Source organism: Phyllobates terribilis, unplaced genomic scaffold (assembly GCF_046119375.1).
Source record: "Phyllobates terribilis strain yellow unplaced genomic scaffold, ASM4611937v1 Scaffold_2288__1_contigs__length_146043, whole genome shotgun sequence".
NCBI lineage: Eukaryota > Metazoa > Chordata > Amphibia > Anura > Dendrobatidae > Phyllobates > Phyllobates terribilis.
In genome coordinates this window covers 54,262-75,512 of record NW_027365046.1, presented here as the reverse complement: position 1 = coordinate 75,512, position 21,251 = coordinate 54,262, and the positions used below count along the sequence as shown (strand labels likewise).

The 21,251-nt window shown below is 52.5% G+C and overlaps 1 protein-coding gene across 1 annotated transcript in view; it reads left to right on the top strand.

The window, feature by feature from the left end:
* Window positions 1-20,575, top strand: part of ZBTB7B (zinc finger and BTB domain containing 7B) — an 83,753-nt gene extending 63,178 nt beyond the window's left edge. The window contains exon 3 of the mRNA XM_073669097.1: window positions 18,659-20,575. Within this exon, the coding sequence (XP_073525198.1) occupies window positions 18,659-19,055 (397 nt within the window). The 3' untranslated portion in view covers window positions 19,056-20,575. The remainder of the gene's footprint in view (window positions 1-18,658) is intronic.
* Window positions 20,576-21,251: the final 676 nt, after the last annotated feature.

Below are 21,251 nucleotides of genomic sequence, written 5' to 3'. Positions count from 1 at the left end.
GTATGTAGTAGTGTAGCGCCCCCTAGAGGCTGAATACAGCAGATCTGCTCCCTGTATGTAGTACTGTAGTGTAGTGCCCCTAGAGGCTGAATACAGCAGATCTGCCCCCTGTATGTAGTAGTGTAGTGTAGCGCCCCCTAGAGGCTGAATACAGCAGATCTGCCCCCTGTATGTAGTACTGTAGTGTAGTGCCCCCTAGAGGCTGAATACAGCAGATCTGCCCCTGTATGTAGTACTGTAGTGTAGTGCCCCTAGAGGCTGAATACAGCAGATCTGCTCCCTGTATGTAGTACTGTAGTGTAGTGCCCCCTAGAGGCTGAATACAGCAGATCTGCTCCCTGTATGTAGTAGTGTAGTGTAGCGCCGCCTAGAGGCTGAATACAGCAGATCTGCTCCCTGTATGTAGTAGTGTAGTGTAGTGCCCCCTAGAGGCTGAATACAGCAGATCTGCTCCCTGTATGTAGTAGTGTAGTGTAGCGCCCCCTAGAGGCTGAATACAGCAGATCTGCTCCCTGTATGTAGTACTGTAGTGTAGTGCCCCTAGAGGCTGAATACAGCAGATCTGCTCCCTGTATGTAGTACTGTAGTGTAGTGCCCCCTAGAGGCTGAATACAGCAGATCTGCTCCCTGTATGTAGTAGTGTAGTGTAGCGCCCCCTAGAGGCTGAATACAGCAGATCTGCTCCCTGTATGTAGTACTGTAGTGTAGCGCCCCCTAGAGGCTGAATACAGCAGATCTGCCCCTGTATGTAGTAGTGTAGTGTAGCGCCCCCTAGAGGCTGAATACAGCAGATCTGCCCCCTGTATGTAGTACTGTAGTGTAGTGCCCCCTAGAGGCTGAATACAGCAGATCTGCTCCCTGTATGTAGTAGTGTAGTGTAGTGCCCCCTAGAGGCTGAATACAGCAGATCTGCCCCCTGTATGTAGTAGTGTAGTGTAGCGCCCCCTAGAGGCTGAATACAGCAGATCTGCTCCCTGTATGTAGTACTGTAGTGTAGTGCCCCCTAGAGGCTGAATACAGCAGATCTGCTCCCTGTATGTAGTACTGTAGTGTAGTGCCCCCTAGAGGCTGAATACAGCCGATCTGCCCCTGTATGTAGTAGTGTAGTGCCCCCTAGAGGCTGAATACAGCAGATTTGCCCCTGTATGTAGTAGTGTAGTGCCCCCTAGAGGCTGAATACAGTAGATCTGCCCCCTGTATGTAGTAGTGTAGTGCCCCCTAGAGGCTGAATACAGTAGATTTGCCCCTGTATGTAGTAGTGTAGTGTAGTGCCCCCTAGAGGCTGAATACAGTAGATTTGCCCCTGTATGTAGTACTGTAGTGTAGTGCCCCCTAGAGGCTGAATACAGCAGATCTGCCCCTGTATGTAGTACTGTAGTGTAGCGCCACCTAGAGGCTGAATACAGCAGATCTGCCCCCTGTATGTAGTAGTGTAGTGCCCCCTAGAGGCTGAATACAGCAGATTTGCCCCTGTATGTAGTAGTGTAGTGTAGTGCCCCCTAGAGGCTGAATACAGCAGATCTGCCCCCTGTATGTAGTAGTGTAGTGCCCCCTAGAGGCTGAATACAGCAGATCTGCCCCTGTATGTAGTAGTGTAGTGTAGTGCCCCCTAGAGGCTGAATACAGCAGATCTGCTCCCTGTATGTAGTACTGTAGTGTAGCGCCACCTAGAGGCTGAATACAGCAGATCTGCCCCCTGTATGTAGTAGTGTAGTGCCCCCTAGAGGCTGAATACAGCAGATCTGCCCCCTGTATGTAGTAGTGTAGTGTAGTGCCCCCTAGAGGCTGAATACAGCAGATCTGCCCCCTGTATGTAGTAGTGTAGTGCCCCCTAGAGGCTGAATACAGCAGATCTGCCCCTGTATGTAGTAGTGTAGTGTAGTGCCCCCTAGAGGCTGAATACAGCAGATCTGCTCCCTGTATGTAGTAGTGTAGTGTAGCGCCCCCTAGAGGCTGAATACAGCAGATCTGCCCCTGTATGTAGTAGTGTAGTGTAGTGCCCCCTAGAGGCTGAATACAGCAGATCTGCCCCCTGTATGTAGTAGTGTAGTGCCCCCTAGAGGCTGAATACAGCAGATCTGCTCCCTGTATGTAGTAGTGTAGTGTAGTGCCCCCTAGAGGCTGAATACAGCAGATCTGCTCCCTGTATGTAGTAGTGTAGTGTAGCGCCCCCTAGAGGCTGAATACAGCAGATCTGCCCCCTGTATGTAGTAGTGTAGTGCCCCCTAGAGGCTGAATACAGCAGATCTGCTCCCTGTATGTAGTAGTGTAGTGTAGTGCCCCCTAGAGGCTGAATACAGCAGATCTGCTCCCTGTATGTAGTAGTGTAGTGTAGTGCCCCCTAGAGGCTGAATACAGCAGATCTGCCCCTGTATGTAGTAGTTTAGTGCCCCCTAGAGGCTGAATACAGCAGATCTGCCCCTGTATGTAGTAGTGTAGTGTAGTGCCCCCTAGAGGCTGAATACAGCAGATCTGCCCCTGTATGTAGTAGTGTAGTGCCCCCTAGAGGCTGAATACAGCAGATCTGCTCCCTGTATGTAGTAGTGTAGTGTAGTGCCCCCTAGAGGCTGAATACAGCAGATCTGCCCCTGTATGTAGTAGTGTAGTGCCCCCTAGAGGCTGAATACAGCAGATCTGCTCCCTGTATGTAGTAGTGTAGTGCCCCCTAGAGGCTGAATACAGCAGATCTGCTCCCTGTATGTAGTAGTGTAGCGCCCCCTAGAGGCGGAATACAGCAGATCTGCTCCCTGTATGTAGTACTGTAGTGTAGTGCCCCCTAGAGGCTGAATACAGCAGATTTGCCCCTGTATGTAGTAGTGTAGTGTAGTGCCCCCTAGAGGCTGAATACAGCAGATCTGCCCCCTGTATGTAGTAGTGTAGTGTAGCGCCCCCTAGAGGCTGAATACAGCAGATCTGCCCCTGTATGTAGTAGTGTAGTGTAGTGCCCCCTAGAGGCTGAATACAGCAGATCTGCCCCCTGTATGTAGTAGTGTAGTGTAGCGCCCCCTAGAGGCTGAATACAGCAGATCTGCTCCCTGTATGTAGTACTGTAGTGTAGCGCCACCTAGAGGCTGAATACAGCAGATCTGCCCCCTGTATGTAGGGCTGTAGTGCAGCGCCACCTAGAGGCTGAATACAGCAGATCTGCCCCCTGTATGTAGTGCAGCGCCACCTAGAGGCTGAATACAGCAGATCTGCTCCCTGTATGTAGTACTGTAGTGTAGTGCCCCCTAGAGGCTGAATACAGCCGATCTGCCCCTGTATGTAGTAGTGTAGTGTAGCGCCCCCTAGAGGCTGAATACAGCAGATCTGCTCCCTGTATGTAGTACTGTAGTGTAGCGCCACCTAGAGGCTGAATACAGCAGATCTGCCCCCTGTATGTAGGGCTGTAGTGCAGCGCCACCTAGAGGCTGAATACAGCAGATCTGCCCCCTGTATGTAGTGCAGCGCCACCTAGAGGCTGAATACAGCAGATCTGCTCCCTGTATGTAGTACTGTAGTGTAGTGCCCCCTAGAGGCTGAATACAGCCGATCTGCCCCTGTATGTAGTAGTGTAGTGCCCCCTAGAGGCTGAATACAGCAGATTTGCCCCTGTATGTAGTAGTGTAGTGCCCCCTAGAGGCTGAATACAGTAGATCTGCCCCCTGTATGTAGTAGTGTAGTGCCCCCTAGAGGCTGAATACAGTAGATTTGCCCCTGTATGTAGTAGTGTAGTGTAGTGCCCCCTAGAGGCTGAATACAGCAGATCTGCCCCTGTATGTAGTACTGTAGTGTAGCGCCACCTAGAGGCTGAATACAGCAGATCTGCCCCCTGTATGTAGTAGTGTAGTGTAGTGCCCCCTAGAGGCTGAATACAGCAGATCTGCCCCTGTATGTAGTAGTGTAGTGTAGTGCCCCCTAGAGGCTGAATACAGCAGATCTGCCCCCTGTATGTAGTAGTGTAGTGTAGTGCCCCCTAGAGGCTGAATACAGCAGATCTGCCCCCTGTATGTAGTAGTGTAGTGTAGTGCCCCCTAGAGGCTGAATACAGCAGATCTGCCCCCTGTATGTAGTAGTGTAGTGCCCCCTAGAGGCTGAATACAGCAGATCTGCCCCTGTATGTAGTAGTGTAGTGTAGTGCCCCCTAGAGGCTGAATACAGCAGATCTGCTCCCTGTATGTAGTAGTGTAGTGTAGCGCCCCCTAGAGGCTGAATACAGCAGATCTGCCCCTGTATGTAGTAGTGTAGTGTAGTGCCCCCTAGAGGCTGAATACAGCAGATCTGCTCCCTGTATGTAGTACTGTAGTGTAGTGCCCCCTAGAGGCTGAATACAGCAGATTTGCCCCTGTATGTAGTAGTGTAGTGTAGTGCCCCCTAGAGGCTGAATACAGCAGATCTGCCCCCTGTATGTAGTAGTGTAGTGTAGTGCCCCCTAGAGGCTGAATACAGCAGATCTGCCCCCTGTATGTAGTAGTGTAGTGCCCCCTAGAGGCTGAATACAGCAGATCTGCCCCTGTATGTAGTAGTGTAGTGTAGTGCCCCCTAGAGGCTGAATACAGCAGATCTGCTCCCTGTATGTAGTAGTGTAGTGTAGCGCCCCCTAGAGGCTGAATACAGCAGATCTGCCCCTGTATGTAGTAGTGTAGTGTAGTGCCCCCTAGAGGCTGAATACAGCAGATCTGCCCCCTGTATGTAGTAGTGTAGTGCCCCCTAGAGGCTGAATACAGCAGATCTGCTCCCTGTATGTAGTAGTGTAGTGCCCCCTAGAGGCTGAATACAGCAGATCTGCTCCCTGTATGTAGTAGTGTAGCGCCCCCTAGAGGCGGAATACAGCAGATCTGCTCCCTGTATGTAGTACTGTAGTGTAGTGCCCCCTAGAGGCTGAATACAGCAGATTTGCCCCTGTATGTAGTAGTGTAGTGTAGTGCCCCCTAGAGGCTGAATACAGCAGATCTGCCCCCTGTATGTAGTAGTGTAGTGCCCCCTAGAGGCTGAATACAGCAGATCTGCCCCTGTATGTAGTAGTGTAGTGTAGTGCCCCCTAGAGGCTGAATACAGCAGATCTGCTCCCTGTATGTAGTAGTGTAGTGTAGCGCCCCCTAGAGGCTGAATACAGCAGATCTGCCCCTGTATGTAGTAGTGTAGTGTAGTGCCCCCTAGAGGCTGAATACAGCAGATCTGCTCCCTGTATGTAGTACTGTAGTGTAGTGCCCCCTAGAGGCTGAATACAGCAGATTTGCCCCTGTATGTAGTAGTGTAGTGTAGTGCCCCCTAGAGGCTGAATACAGCAGATCTGCCCCCTGTATGTAGTAGTGTAGTGTAGTGCCCCCTAGAGGCTGAATACAGCAGATCTGCCCCCTGTATGTAGTAGTGTAGTGCCCCCTAGAGGCTGAATACAGCAGATCTGCCCCTGTATGTAGTAGTGTAGTGTAGTGCCCCCTAGAGGCTGAATACAGCAGATCTGCTCCCTGTATGTAGTAGTGTAGTGTAGCGCCCCCTAGAGGCTGAATACAGCAGATCTGCCCCTGTATGTAGTAGTGTAGTGTAGTGCCCCCTAGAGGCTGAATACAGCAGATCTGCCCCCTGTATGTAGTAGTGTAGTGCCCCCTAGAGGCTGAATACAGCAGATCTGCTCCCTGTATGTAGTAGTGTAGTGCCCCCTAGAGGCTGAATACAGCAGATCTGCTCCCTGTATGTAGTAGTGTAGCGCCCCCTAGAGGCGGAATACAGCAGATCTGCTCCCTGTATGTAGTACTGTAGTGTAGTGCCCCCTAGAGGCTGAATACAGCAGATTTGCCCCTGTATGTAGTAGTGTAGTGTAGTGCCCCCTAGAGGCTGAATACAGCAGATCTGCCCCCTGTATGTAGTAGTGTAGTGTAGCGCCCCCTAGAGGCTGAATACAGCAGATCTGCCCCTGTATGTAGTAGTGTAGTGTAGTGCCCCCTAGAGGCTGAATACAGCAGATCTGCCCCCTGTATGTAGTAGTGTAGTGTAGTGCCCCCTAGAGGCTGAATACAGCAGATCTGCCCCCTGTATGTAGTAGTGTAGTGTAGCGCCCCCTAGAGGCTGAATACAGCAGATCTGCTCCCTGTATGTAGTACTGTAGTGTAGCGCCACCTAGAGGCTGAATACAGCAGATCTGCCCCCTGTATGTAGGGCTGTAGTGCAGCGCCACCTAGAGGCTGAATACAGCAGATCTGCCCCCTGTATGTAGGGCTGTAGTGCAGCGCCACCTAGAGGCTGAATACAGCAGATCTGCCCCCTGTATGTAGTACAGTAGTGTAGTGCCCCCTAGAGACTGAATACCACAGATCTGCCCCTGTATGTAGTGCAGCGCCACCTAGAGGCTGAATACCATAGATCTGCTCCCTGTATGGTAGTACTGTAGTGTAGTGCCCCCTAGAGGCTGAATACAGCAGATCTGCTCCCTGTATGTAGTACTGTAGTGTAGCGCCCCCTAGAGGCTGAATACAGCAGATCTGCCCCCTGTATGTAGTAGTGTAGTGCCCCCTAGAGGCTGAATACAGCTGATCTGCCCCCTGTATGTAGTAGTGTAGTGTAGCGCCCCCTAGAGGCTGAATACAGCTGATCTGCTCCCTGTATGTAGTACTGTAGTGTAGCGCCCCCTAGAGGCTGAATACAGCAGATCTGCCCCCTGTATGTAGTAGTGTAGTGCCCCCTAGAGGCTGAATACAGCAGATCTGCCCCTGTATGTAGTAGTGTAGTGTAGTGCCACCTAGAGGCTGAATACAGCAGATCTGCCCCTGTATGTAGTAGTGTAGTGCCACCTAGAGGCTGAATACAGCAGATCTGCCCCCTGTATGTAGTAGTGTAGCGCCCCCTAGAGGCTGAATACAGCAGATCTGCTCCCTGTATGTAGTACTGTAGTGTAGTGCCCCTAGAGGCTGAATACAGCAGATCTGCCCCCTGTATGTAGTAGTGTAGTGTAGCGCCCCCTAGAGGCTGAATACAGCAGATCTGCCCCCTGTATGTAGTACTGTAGTGTAGTGCCCCCTAGAGGCTGAATACAGCAGATCTGCCCCCTGTATGTAGTAGTGTAGTGTAGTGCCACCTAGAGGCTGAATACAGCAGATCTGCCCCTGTATGTAGTAGTGTAGTGCCACCTAGAGGCTGAATACAGCAGATCTGCCCCCTGTATGTAGTAGTGTAGCGCCCCCTAGAGGCTGAATACAGCAGATCTGCTCCCTGTATGTAGTACTGTAGTGTAGCGCCCCCTAGAGGCTGAATACAGCAGATCTGCTCCCTGTATGTAGTACTGTAGTGTAGTGCCCCTAGAGGCTGAATACAGCAGATCTGCCCCCTGTATGTAGTAGTGTAGTGTAGCGCCCCCTAGAGGCTGAATACAGCAGATCTGCCCCCTGTATGTAGTACTGTAGTGTAGTGCCACCTAGAGGCTGAATACAGCAGATCTGCCCCTGTATGTAGTAGTGTAGTGCCACCTAGAGGCTGAATACAGCAGATCTGCCCCCTGTATGTAGTAGTGTAGCGCCCCCTAGAGGCTGAATACAGCAGATCTGCTCCCTGTATGTAGTACTGTAGTGTAGTGCCCCCTAGAGGCTGAATACAGCAGATCTGCTCCCTGTATGTAGTAGTGTAGTGCCACCTAGAGGCTGAATACAGCAGATCTGCCCCCTGTATGTAGTAGTGTAGTGCCACCTAGAGGCTGAATACAGCAGATCTGCCCCCTGTATGTAGTAGTGTAGTGCCACCTAGAGGCTGAATACAGCAGATCTGCCCCCTGTATGTAGTAGTGTAGTGTAGCGCCCCCTAGAGGCTGAATACAGCAGATCTGCCCCCTGTATGTAGTAGTGTAGTGTAGTGCCCCTAGAGGCTGAATACAGCAGATCTGCCCCCTGTATGTAGTACTGTAGTGTAGTGCCCCCTAGAGGCTGAATACAGCAGATCTGCCCCCTGTATGTAGTAGTGTAGTGCCCCCTAGAGGCTGAATACAGCAGATCTGCTCCCTGTATGTAGTAGTGTAGTGTAGTGCCCCCTAGAGGCTGAATACAGCTGATCTGCTCCCTGTATGTAGTACTGTAGTGTAGTGCCCCTAGAGGCTGAATACAGCAGATCTGCTCCCTGTATGTAGTACTGTAGTGTAGTGCCCCCTAGAGGCTGAATACAGCAGATCTGCCCCCTGTATGTAGTAGTGTAGTGCCCCCTAGAGGCTGAATACAGCAGATCTGCTCCCTGTATGTAGTAGTGTAGTGTAGTGCCCCCTAGAGGCTGAATACAGCAGATCTGCTCCCTGTATGTAGTAGTGTAGTGTAGTGCCCCCTAGAGGCTGAATACAGCAGATCTGCCCCTGTATGTAGTACTGTAGTGTAGCGCCCCCTAGAGGCTGAATACAGCAGATCTGCTCCCTGTATGTAGTACTGTAGTGTAGTGCCCCCTAGAGGCTGAATACAGCAGATCTGCTCCCTGTATGTAGTAGTGTAGTGTAGTGCCCCCTAGAGGCTGAATACAGCAGATCTGCTCCCTGTATGTAGTAGTGTAGTGTAGTGCCCCCTAGAGGCTGAATACAGCAGATCTGCTCCCTGTATGTAGTACTGTAGTGTAGTGCCCCCTAGAGGCTGAATACAGCAGATCTGCTCCCTGTATGTAGTACTGTAGTGTAGTGCCCCCTAGAGGCTGAATACAGCAGATCTGCCCCCTGTATGTAGTACTGTAGTGTAGTGCCCCCTAGAGGCTGAATACAGCAGATCTGCTCCCTGTATGTAGTAGTGTAGTGTAGCGCCCCCTAGAGGCTGAATACAGCAGATCTGCTCCCTGTATGTAGTACTGTAGTGTAGTGCCCCCTAGAGGCTGAATACAGCAGATCTGCCCCCTGTATGTAGTACTGTAGTGTAGTGCCCCCTAGAGGCTGAATACAGCAGATTTGCCCCTGTATGTAGTAGTGTAGTGCCCCCTAGAGGCTGAATACAGTAGATCTGCCCCCTGTATGTAGTAGTGTAGTGCCCCCTAGAGGCTGAATACAGTAGATTTGCCCCTGTATGTAGTAGTGTAGTGTAGTGCCCCCTAGAGGCTGAATACAGCAGATCTGCCCCTGTATGTAGTAGTGTAGTGTAGTGCCACCTAGAGGCTGAATACAGCAGATCTGCTCCCTGTATGTAGTAGTGTAGTGCCCCCTAGAGGCTGAATACAGCAGATCTGCCCCTGTATGTAGTAGTGTAGTGTAGTGCCCCCTAGAGGCTGAATACAGCAGATTTGCCCCTGTATGTAGTAGTGTAGTGTAGTGCCCCTAGAGGCTGAATACAGCAGATCTGCTCCCTGTATGTAGTACTGTAGTGTAGTGCCCCTAGAGGCTGAATACAGCAGATCTGCTCCCTGTATGTAGTACTGTAGTGTAGTGCCCCCTAGAGGCTGAATACAGCAGATCTGCTCCCTGTATGTAGTACTGTAGTGTAGTGCCCCCTAGAGGCTGAATACAGCAGATCTGCCCCCTGTATGTAGTACTGTAGTGTAGTGCCCCCTAGAGGCTGAATACAGCAGATCTGCTCCCTGTATGTAGTAGTGTAGTGTAGCGCCCCCTAGAGGCTGAATACAGCAGATCTGCTCCCTGTATGTAGTACTGTAGTGTAGTGCCCCCTAGAGGCTGAATACAGCAGATCTGCCCCCTGTATGTAGTACTGTAGTGTAGTGCCCCCTAGAGGCTGAATACAGCAGATTTGCCCCTGTATGTAGTAGTGTAGTGCCCCCTAGAGGCTGAATACAGTAGATCTGCCCCCTGTATGTAGTAGTGTAGTGCCCCCTAGAGGCTGAATACAGTAGATTTGCCCCTGTATGTAGTAGTGTAGTGTAGTGCCCCCTAGAGGCTGAATACAGCAGATCTGCCCCTGTATGTAGTAGTGTAGTGTAGTGCCACCTAGAGGCTGAATACAGCAGATCTGCTCCCTGTATGTAGTAGTGTAGTGCCCCCTAGAGGCTGAATACAGCAGATCTGCCCCTGTATGTAGTAGTGTAGTGTAGTGCCCCCTAGAGGCTGAATACAGCAGATTTGCCCCTGTATGTAGTAGTGTAGTGTAGTGCCCCCTAGAGGCTGAATACAGCAGATCTGCCCCCTGTATGTAGTAGTGTAGTGCCCCCTAGAGGCTGAATACAGCAGATCTGCCCCCTGTATGTAGTAGTGTAGTGCCCCCTAGAGGCTAAATACAGCAGATCTGCCCCTGTATGTAGTAGTGTAGTGTAGTGCCCCCTAGAGGCTGAATACAGCAGATCTGCTCCCTGTATGTAGTAGTGTAGCGCCCCCTAGAGGCGGAATACAGCAGATCTGCTCCCTGTATGTAGTACTGTAGTGTAGTGCCCCCTAGAGGCTGAATACAGCAGATTTGCCCCTGTATGTAGTAGTGTAGTGTAGTGCCCCCTAGAGGCTGAATACAGCAGATCTGCCCCCTGTATGTAGTAGTGTAGTGTAGCGCCCCCTAGAGGCTGAATACAGCAGATCTGCCCCTGTATGTAGTAGTGTAGTGTAGTGCCCCCTAGAGGCTGAATACAGCAGATCTGCCCCCTGTATGTAGTAGTGTAGTGTAGTGCCCCCTAGAGGCTGAATACAGCAGATCTGCCCCTGTATGTAGTACTGTAGTGTAGTGCCCCCTAGAGGCTGAATACAGCAGATCTGCCCCTGTATGTAGTAGTGTAGTGTAGTGCCCCCTAGAGGCTGAATACAGCAGATCTGCCCCCTGTATGTAGTAGTGTAGTGTAGTGCCCCCTAGAGGCTGAATACAGCAGATCTGCCCCCTGTATGTAGTACTGTAGTGTAGTGCCCCCTAGAGGCTGAATACAGCAGATCTGCCCCCTGTATGTAGTAGTGTAGTGTAGCGCCCCCTAGAGGCTGAATACAGCAGATCTGCCCACTGTATGTAGTAGTGTAGTGTAGTGCCCCTAGAGGCTGAATACAGCAGATCTGCCCACTGTATGTAGTAGTGTAGTGTAGCGCCCCCTAGAGGCTGAATACAGCAGATCTGCCCCCTGTATGTAGTACTGTAGTGTAGTGCCCCCTAGAGGCTGAATACAGCAGATCTGCCCCCTGTATGTAGTAGTGTAGTGTAGCGCCCCCTAGAGGCTGAATACAGCAGATCTGCTCCCTGTATGTAGTAGTGTAGTGTAGTGCCCCCTAGAGGCTGAATACAGCAGATCTGCTCCCTGTATGTAGTAGTGTAGTGCCCCCTAGAGGCTGAATACAGCAGATCTGCCCCCTGTATGTAGTAGTGTAGTGTAGTGCCCCCTAGAGGCTGAATACAGCAGATCTGCTCCCTGTATGTAGTAGTGTAGTGCCCCCTAGAGGCTGAATACAGCAGATCTGCCCCCTGTATGTAGTAGTGTAGTGTAGCGCCCCCTAGAGGCTGAATACAGCAGATCTGCCCCTGTATGTAGTAGTGTAGTGCCCCCTAGAGGCTGAATACAGCAGATCTGCCCCCTGTATGTAGTAGTGTAGCGCCCCCTAGAGGCTGAATACACCTGATCTGCTCCCTGTATGTAGTAGTGTAGTGCCCCCTAGAGGCTGAATACAGCAGATCTACCCCCTGTATGTAGTAGTTTAGTGCCCCCTAGAGGCTGAATACAGCAGATCTGCCCCTGTATGTAGTAGTGTAGTGTAGCGCCCCCTAGAGGCTGAATACAGCAGATCTGCCCCTCTATGTAGTAGTGTAGTGCCCCCTAGAGGCTGAATACAGCAGATCTGCCCCCTGTATGTAGTACTGTAGTGTAGTGCCCCCTAGAGGCTGAATACAGCAGATCTGCTCCCTGTATGTAGTACTGTAGTGTAGTGCCCCCTAGAGGCTGAATACAGCAGATCTGCCCCCTGTATGTAGTAGTGTAGTGCCCCCTAGAGGCTGAATACAGCAGATCTGCCCCCTGTATGTAGTAGTGTAGTGTAGTGCCCCCTAGAGGCTGAATACAGCAGATCTGCCCCCTGTATGTAGTAGTGTAGTGTAGTGCCACCTAGAGGCTGAATACAGCAGATCTGCCCCCTGTATGTAGTAGTGTAGTGTAGTGCCCCCTAGAGGCTGAATACAGCCGATCTGCCCCTGTATGTAGTAGTGTAGTGCCCCCTAGAGGCTCAATACAGCAGATCTGCTCCCTGTATGTAGTACTGTAGTGTAGTGCCCCCTAGAGGCTGAATACAGCAGATCTGCCCCCTGTATGTAGTAGTGTAGCGCCCCCTAGAGGCTGAATACAGCTGATCTGCCCCCTATATGTAGTAGTGTAGTGTAGTGCCACCTAGAGGCTGAATACAGCAGATCTGCCCCCTGTATGTAGTACTGTAGTGTAGTGCCCCCTAGAGGCTGAATACAGCAGATCTGCCCCTGTATGTAGTACTGTAGTGTAGCGCCACCTAGAGGCTGAATACAGCAGATCTGCCCCCTGTATGTAGTACTGTAGTGTAGCGCCCCCTAGAGGCTGAATACAGCAGATCTGCCCCCTGTATGTAGTACTGTAGTGTAGCGCCACCTAGAGGCTGAATACAGCAGATCTGCCCCCTGTATGTAGTACTGTAGTGTAGTGCCCCCTAGAGGCTGAATACAGCAGATCTGCCCCCTGTATGTAGTAGTGTAGCGCCCCCTAGAGGCTGAATACAGCTGATCTGCCCCCTATATGTAGTAGTGTAGTGTAGTGCCACCTAGAGGCTGAATACAGCAGATCTGCCCCCTGTATGTAGGACTGTAGTGTAGTGCCACCTAGAGGCTGAATACAGCAGATCTGCCCCCTGTATGTAGTACTGTAGTGCCCCCTAGAGGCTGAATACAGCCGATCTGTACCTGTATGTAGTAGTGTAGTGCCCCCTAGAGGCTGAATACAGCAGATCTGCTCCCTGTATGTAGTACTGTAGTGTAGTGCCCCCTAGAGGCTGAATACAGCAGATCTGCCCCCTGTATGTAGTACTGTAGTGTAGTGCCCCCTAGAGGCTGAATACAGCAGATCTGCCCCCTGTATGTAGTAGTGTAGTGTAGCGCCCCCTAGAGGCTGAATACAGCAGATCTGCCCCTGTATGTAGTAGTGTAGTGTAGTGCCCCCTAGAGGCTGAATACAGCAGATCTGCCCCCTGTATGTAGTGTAGCGCCCCCTAGAGGCTGAATACAGCAGATCTGCCCCTGTATGTAGTAGTGTAGTGCCCCCTAGAGGCTGAATACAGCAGATCTGCCCCCTGTATGTAGGACTGTAGTGCAGCGCCCCCTAGAGGCTGAATACAGCAGATCTGCCCCCTGTATGTAGTAGTGTAGTGTAGTGCCCCCTAGAGGCTGAATACAGCAGATCTGCCCCCTGTATGTAGTAGTGTAGTGTAGTGCCCCCTAGAGGCTGAATACAGCTGATCTGCCCCCTGTATGTAGGACTGTAGTCTAGCGCCCCCTAGAGGCTGAATACAGCAGCTCTGCTCCCTGTATGTAGTACTGTAGTGCAGCGCCCCCTAGAGGCTGAATACAGCTGATCTGCCCCCTGTATGTAGGACTGTAGTGTAGTGCCCCCTAGAGGCTGAATACAGCAGATCTGCCCCCTGTATGTAGGACTGTAGTGTAGCGCCCCCTAGAGGCTGAATACAGCAGATCTGCCCCCTGTATGTAGGACTGTAGTCTAGCGCCCCCTAGAGGCTGAATACAGCAGCTCTGCCCCCTGTATGTAGTAGTGTAGTGTAGCGCCCCCTAGAGGCTGAATACAGCAGATCTGCCCCCTGTATGTAGGACTGTAGTCTAGCGCCCCCTAGAGGCTGAATACAGCAGCTCTACCCCCTGTATGTAGTAGTTTAGTGCCTCCTAGAGGCTGAATACAGCTGATCTGCTCCCTGTATGTAGTAGTGTAGTGTAGTGCCCCCTAGAGGCTGAATACAGCAGCTCTGCCCCCTGTATGTAGTAGTGTAGTGCCCCCTAGAGGCTGAATACAGCAGATCTGCCCCCTGTATGTAGTACTGTAGTGTAGTGCCCCCTAGAGGCTGAATACAGCAGATCTGCTCCCTGTATGTAGTACTGTAGTGTAGTGCCCCCTAGAGGCTGAATACAGCAGATCTGCCCCCTGTATGTAGTAGTGTAGTGCCCCCTAGAGGCTGAATACAGCAGATCTGCCCCCTGTATGTAGTAGTGTAGTGTAGTGCCCCCTAGAGGCTGAATACAGCAGATCTGCCCCCTGTATGTAGTAGTGTAGTGTAGTGCCACCTAGAGGCTGAATACAGCAGATCTGCCCCCTGTATGTAGTAGTGTAGTGTAGTGCCCCCTAGAGGCTGAATACAGCCGATCTGCCCCTGTATGTAGTAGTGTAGTGCCCCCTAGAGGCTCAATACAGCAGATCTGCTCCCTGTATGTAGTACTGTAGTGTAGTGCCCCCTAGAGGCTGAATACAGCAGATCTGCCCCCTGTATGTAGTAGTGTAGCGCCCCCTAGAGGCTGAATACAGCTGATCTGCCCCCTATATGTAGTAGTGTAGTGTAGTGCCACCTAGAGGCTGAATACAGCAGATCTGCCCCCTGTATGTAGTACTGTAGTGTAGTGCCCCCTAGAGGCTGAATACAGCAGATCTGCCCCTGTATGTAGTACTGTAGTGTAGCGCCACCTAGAGGCTGAATACAGCAGATCTGCCCCCTGTATGTAGTACTGTAGTGTAGCGCCCCTTAGAGGCTGAATACAGCAGATCTGCCCCCTGTATGTAGTACTGTAGTGTAGCGCCACCTAGAGGCTGAATACAGCAGATCTGCCCCCTGTATGTAGTACTGTAGTGTAGTGCCCCCTAGAGGCTGAATACAGCAGATCTGCCCCCTGTATGTAGTAGTGTAGCGCCCCCTAGAGGCTGAATACAGCTGATCTGCCCCCTATATGTAGTAGTGTAGTGTAGTGCCACCTAGAGGCTGAATACAGCAGATCTGCCCCCTGTATGTAGTACTGTAGTGCCCCCTAGAGGCTGAATACAGCAGATCTGCTCCCTGTATGTAGTACTGTAGTGTAGTGCCCCCTAGAGGCTGAATACAGCAGATCTGCTCCCTGTATGTAGTACTGTAGTGTAGTGCCCCCTAGAGGCTGAATACAGCAGATCTGCCCCCTGTATGTAGTACTGTAGTGTAGTGCCCCCTAGAGGCTGAATACAGCAGATCTGCCACCTGTATGTAGTAGTGTAGCGCCCCCTAGAGGCTGAATACAGCAGATCTGCCCCCTGTATGTAGTAGTGTAGTGTAGCGCCCCCTAGAGGCTGAATACAGCAGATCTGCCCCCTGTATGTAGTAGTTTAGTGCCCCCTAGAGGCTGAATACAGCAGATCTGCTCCCTGTATGTAGTAGTGTAGTGTAGCGCCCCCTAGAGGCTGAATACAGCAGATCTGCTCCCTGTATGTAGTAGTGTAGTGTAGTGCCCCCTAGAGGCTGAATACAGCTGATCTGCTCCCTGTATGTAGTAGTGTAGTGCCCCCTAGAGGCTGAATACAGCAGATCTACCCCCTGTATGTAGTAGTTTAGTGCCCCCTAGAGGCTGAATACAGCAGATCTGCTCCCTGTATGTAGTAGTGTAGTGTAGCGCCCCCTAGAGGCTGAATACAGCAGATCTGCTCCCTGTATGTAGTAGTGTAGTGTAGCGCCCCCTAGAGGCTGAATACAGCAGATCTGCCCCTGTATGTAGTAGTGTAGTGCCCCCTAGAGGCTGAATACAGCAGATCTGCTCCCTGTATGTAGTACTGTAGTGTAGTGCCCCCTAGAGGCTGAATACAGCAGATCTGCCCCCTGTATGTAGTAGTGTAGTGTAGTGCCCCCTAGAGGCTGAATACAGCAGATCTGCCCCCTGTATGTAGTACTGTAGTGTAGTGCCCCCTAGAGGCTGAATACAGCAGATCTGCCCCCTGTATGTAGTAGTGTAGTGTAGCGCCCCTTAGGGGCTGAATACAGCAGATCTGCCCCCTGTATGTAGTAGTGTAGTGCCCCCTAGAGGCTGAATACAGCAGATCTGCCCCCTGTATGTAGTAGTGTAGTGTAGTGCCCCCTAGAGGCTGAATACAGCAGATCTGCCCCTGTATGTAGTAGTGTAGTGCCCCCTAGAGGCTGAATACAGCAGATCTGCTCCCTGTATGTAGTACTGTAGTGTAGTGCCCCCTAGAGGCTGAATACAGCAGATCTGCCCCCTGTATGTAGTAGTGTAGTGTAGTGCCCCCTAAAGGCTGAATACAGCAGATCTGCCCCCTGTATGTAGTAGTGTAGTGTAGTGCCCCCTAGAGGCTGAATACAGCAGATCTGCCCCCTGTATGTAGGACTGTAGTTTAGCGCCCCCTAGAGGCTGAATACAGCAGATCTGCCCACTGTATGTAGGACTGTAGTGTAGTGCCCCCTAGAGGCTGAATACAGCAGATCTGCCCCCTGTATGTAGTGCAGCGCCCCCTAGAGGCTGAATACAGCAGATCTGCCCCCTGTATGTAGTGCAGCGCCCCCTAGAGGCTGAATACAGCAGATCTGCCCCCTGTATGTAGTAGTGTAGTGTAGCGCCCCCTAGAGGCTGAATACAGCAGATCTGCCCCTGTATGTAGTAGTGTAGTGCCCCCTAGAGGCTGAATACAGCAGATCTGCCCCCTGTATGTAGGACTGTAGTGCAGCGCCCCCTAGAGGCTGAATACAGCAGATCTGCCCCCTGTATGTAGTAGTGTAGTGTAGTGCCCCCTAGAGGCTGAATACAGCAGATCTGCCCCCTGTATGTAGTAGTGTAGTGTAGTGCCCCCTAGAGGCTGAATACAGCTGATCTGCCCCCTGTATGTAGGACTGTAGTCTAGCGCCCCCTAGAGGCTGAATACAGCAGCTCTGCTCCCTGTATGTAGTACTGTAGTGCAGCGCCCCCTAGAGGCTGAATACAGCTGATCTGCCCCCTGTATGTAGGACTGTAGTGTAGTGCCCCCTAGAGGCTGAATACAGCAGATCTGCCCCCTGTATGTAGGACTGTAGTGTAGCGCCCCCTAGAGGCTGAATACAGCAGATCTGCCCCCTGTATGTAGGACTGTAGTCTAGCGCCCCCTAGAGGCTGAATACAGCAGCTCTGCCCCCTGTATGTAGTAGTGTAGTGTAGCGCCCCCTAGAGGCTGAATACAGCAGATCTGCCCCCTGTATGTAGGACTGTAGTCTAGCGCCCCCTAGAGGCTGAATACAGCAGCTCTACCCCCTGTATGTAGTAGTTTAGTGCCTCCTAGAGGCTGAATACAGCTGATCTGCTCCCTGTATGTAGTAGTGTAGTGTAGTGCCCCCTAGAGGCTGAATACAGCAGCTCTGCCCCTTGTATGTAGTAGTTTAGTGCCCCCTAGAGGCTGAATACAGCAGATCTGCTCCCTGTATGTAGTAGTGTAGCGCCCCCTAGAGGCGGAATACAGCAGATCTGCTCCCTGTATGTAGTACTGTAGTGTAGTGCCCCCTAGAGGCTGAATACAGCAGATCTGCCCCCTGTATGTAGTAGTGTAGTGTAGTGCCACCTAGAGGCTGAATACAGCAGATCTGCCCCCTGTATGTAGGACTGTAGTGTAGTGCCCCCTAGAGGCTGAATACAGCAGATCTGCCCCCTGTATGTAGGACTGTAGTGTAGCGCCCCCTAGAGGCTGAATACAGCAGATCTGCCCCCTGTATGTAGGACTGTAGTCTAGCGCCCCCTAGAGGCTGAATACAGCAGCTCTGCCCCCTGTATGTAGTAGTGTAGTGTAGCGCCCCCTAGAGGCTGAATACAGCAGATCTGCCCCCTGTATGTAGGACTGTAGTCTAGCGCCCCCTAGAGGCTGAATACAGCAGCTCTACCCCCTGTATGTAGTAGTTTAGTGCCTCCTAGAGGCTGAATACAGCTGATCTGCTCCCTGTATGTAGTAGTGTAGTGTAGTGCCCCCTAGAGGCTGAATACAGCAGCTCTGCCCCTTGTATGTAGTAGTTTAGTGCCCCCTAGAGGCTGAATACAGCAGATCTGCTCCCTGTATGTAGTAGTGTAGCGCCCCCTAGAGGCGGAATACAGCAGATCTGCTCCCTGTATGTAGTACTGTAGTGTAGTGCCCCCTAGAGGCTGAATACAGCAGATCTGCCCCCTGTATGTAGTAGTGTAGTGTAGTGCCACCTAGAGGCTGAATACAGCAGATCTGCCCCCTGTATGTAGGACTGTAGTGTAGCGCCCCCTAGAGGCTGAATACAGCAGATCTGCCCCCTGTATGTAGGACTGTAGTCTAGCGCCCCCTAGAGGCTGAATACAGCAGCTCTACCCCCTGTATGTAGTAGTTTAGTGCCTCCTAGAGGCTGAATACAGCTGATCTGCTCCCTGTATGTAGTAGTGTAGTGTAGTGCCCCCTAGAGGCTGAATACAGCAGCTCTGCCCCCTGTATGTAGTAGTTTAGTGCCCCCTAGAGGCTGAATACAGCAGCTCTGCCCCTTGTATGTAGTAGTTTAGTGCCCCCTAGAGGCTGAATACAGCAGATCTGCTCCCTGTATGTAGTAGTGTAGTGCCCCCTAGAGGCTGAATACAGCAGATCTGCTCCCTGTATGTAGTAGTGTAGTGCCCCCTAGAGGCTGAATACAGCAGATCTGCCCCCTGTATGTAGTAGTGTAGTGTAGCGCCCCCTAGAGGCTGAATACAGCAGCTCTGCCCGCTGTATGTAGTAGTTTAGTGCCCCCTAGAGGCTGAATACAGCAGCTCTGCCCACTGTATACATCTGTCCTTGATGTCTTCCTTCTCCTTCCCTCCAGGAACGACAAGCTGAAGATCCACATGCGGAAGCACACAGGCGAGCGTCCGTATTGCTGTGAGCATTGCAGCGCCCGCTTCCTGCACAGCTATGACCTGAAGAATCACATGCACCTCCATACCGGCGACCGCCCCTACGAATGCTCCCTGTGCCACAAGGCCTTTGCTAAAGAAGACCACCTCCAGCGCCACATGAAGGGGCAGAATTGCTTGGAGGTCCGTACTCGTAGACGGCGCAAAGAAGACCCCCCTGTGCCGCGGATTGTCCCCACTCCCAGCCTGGATCTGACCAATGGTAAAATGGATGAAATGCGCCTGTCCATGCTGCGATTCTGGCCGCTTCCACACACTCCTGGAGAAGGCAGCCCCGAGGGGCCCCTGGTGATAGACAATTCTTAGCGTCCCCTCGATGGTGACCCCCCTGTCCCTGCACAGGAGATTGCAGGTTGTAGTCCATTACAGCACTTCTGCTTCCCCCAACAGACAACCTCCATCTCCTGACTACCCTGGTATTTGTGGGGTACCTCCTCTTCTCAGCCGCCCCCTTCGCCCACACTGAATGCACTGTCCTCTAAAGTCTTAGAAGACTCTAAATCCGGGGAAGGAGTGCGAGAAGGTGCAGGGGACAAGAGGGAGCGCTGCTCCAAAGCCTCAGGGATCACACAGCGCCGGCGTCGCCCAGACGAGGCTCGCGTTTCGTGACTGTGAGGACGACGATATTTTGTATTGTGTGAGATCTATAATATATACTGTCTGTATATAGAGATGAGCTTCTAGAAGGAGATGTATATTTCCGAATATAAATATATATATATATATAGTTATATATAGAGAGAGAGACCACCCAGACAAGCAATAAGTCGTGTATGGGGGGCTCTGCAATACTGGGGTATGGAGGGAATGCTATGGACCCCACTTCTCGCTCGCTTTACGGTGCTGTGCCTTCTGAGAATGTATGAGTGTCTTGTCCGCCCTTCCCCCTCCTGTGTGTGTGTTTGGTCCCTGGGGTATCTGAAATGCCATTACTTTTGAAACCTCACCTGCCTGCAGTCCCTCTTCTGGCCTGTGGTGGCGCTGTGGTTTCAGCAGTCATGGCGCTGGGGTGGATGTCATGATTATGGCGGTGTCCCCGGTAATTGCACGCGCTGCTGCTTTCCGCGTTACGCGCTTTTTTGTAGATGCTTGAGGTGAGGGAATAGAGCCTGGGGTGGGGGGTGGAGACCCCTGGGAAGGATTTAGGGTGCGGTGGGCCCGGTGCAGGGCACGGGAGCTGGATTATCATTTGTACATTATATTTAAATTATTCTAAAGTGATTGTGCTTCAATCCTGTCCCTCGGGGGCGGTGCCCGGTGTTTCGGACCTCACCGTCCACTCAGGCTCCTGATGGGAAGCTGCCCCCATCCTCCTCGGTCTGGGGCCTGTATGGGGTCCGGGCAGACTAATAGTTTGATACTAGAGCTGGCGCACGGCGATGGCGGCCGGGAGGTCGGGTCTTGTTCCTCCATCAGTCGGCAGGAGCCGCGCCATATTTCACGTTTCTGACCAATATTTCACTGGAATAGATTGTACGCTTCGGGGGACAGTATGTTTATTGCTGTGCGGCCCCTCTGCTGTGCCAGTCGTTTACGGGAAGTATAACCCCCATTCTACTCCCCGATACTTAATGTCTGAGCTGCAGATGTCGCCTACAGAAGCCGAGACGATACACAGCCTTTATCCTTGTAGTTAGCGCTGCTGGAAGTGATTGGGCAGATGAAGTCACTCATCGTACGCAAATATCCTCATCATCTCTGCCTCCATCACATCTGCATTCTACCTTGGGGGGGTAGTAGCTCAGCCTCCGTTACAGTTGTACTCCTGTATACCAAAGTGTCACAGAAGGCTCCTGCTCACCATCCCTGTGCGTGCTTCTCCTCGCGGTTGAATCAAGGAAGCCAGTTTTGGAAGGTGTTTAGCGGAGTTAGCTGGCGGCGGAGTGGAGGGAGAGCCGATGCCTGGGGGCGGGCAGAGTGGAGGGAGAGCCGATGCCTGGGGGCGGGCAGAGTGGAGGGAGAGCCGATGCCTGGGGGCGGGCAGAGTGGAGGGAGAGCCAATGCCTGGGGGCGGGCAGAGTGGAGGGAGAGCCGATGCCTGGGGGCGGGCAGAGTGGAGGGAGAGCCGATGCCTGGGGGCGGGCAGAGTGGAGGGAGAGCCGATGCCTGGGGGCGGGCAGAGTGGAGGGAGAGCCGATGCCTGGGGGCGGGCAGAGTGGAGGGAGAGCCGATGCCTGGGGGCGGGCAGAGTGGAGGGAGAGCCGATGCCTGGGGGCGGGCAGAGTGGAGGGAGAGCCGATGCCTGGGGGCGGGCAGAGTGGAGGGAGAGCCGATGCCTGGGGGCGGGCAGAGTGGAGGGAGAGCCGATGCCTGGGGGCGGGCAGAGTGGAGGGAGAGCCGATGCCTGGGGGCGGGCAGAGTGGAGGGAGAGCCGATGCCTGGGGGCCGCTAGGGGGCGCAGTGGAGGGAAAGGGGCCACTCGGGGGTGCAGTGGAGGGAGAGGGGCCGCCCGGGGGCGGAGTGGAGGGAGAAGGGCCGCCCGGGGGCGGAGTGGAGGGAGAG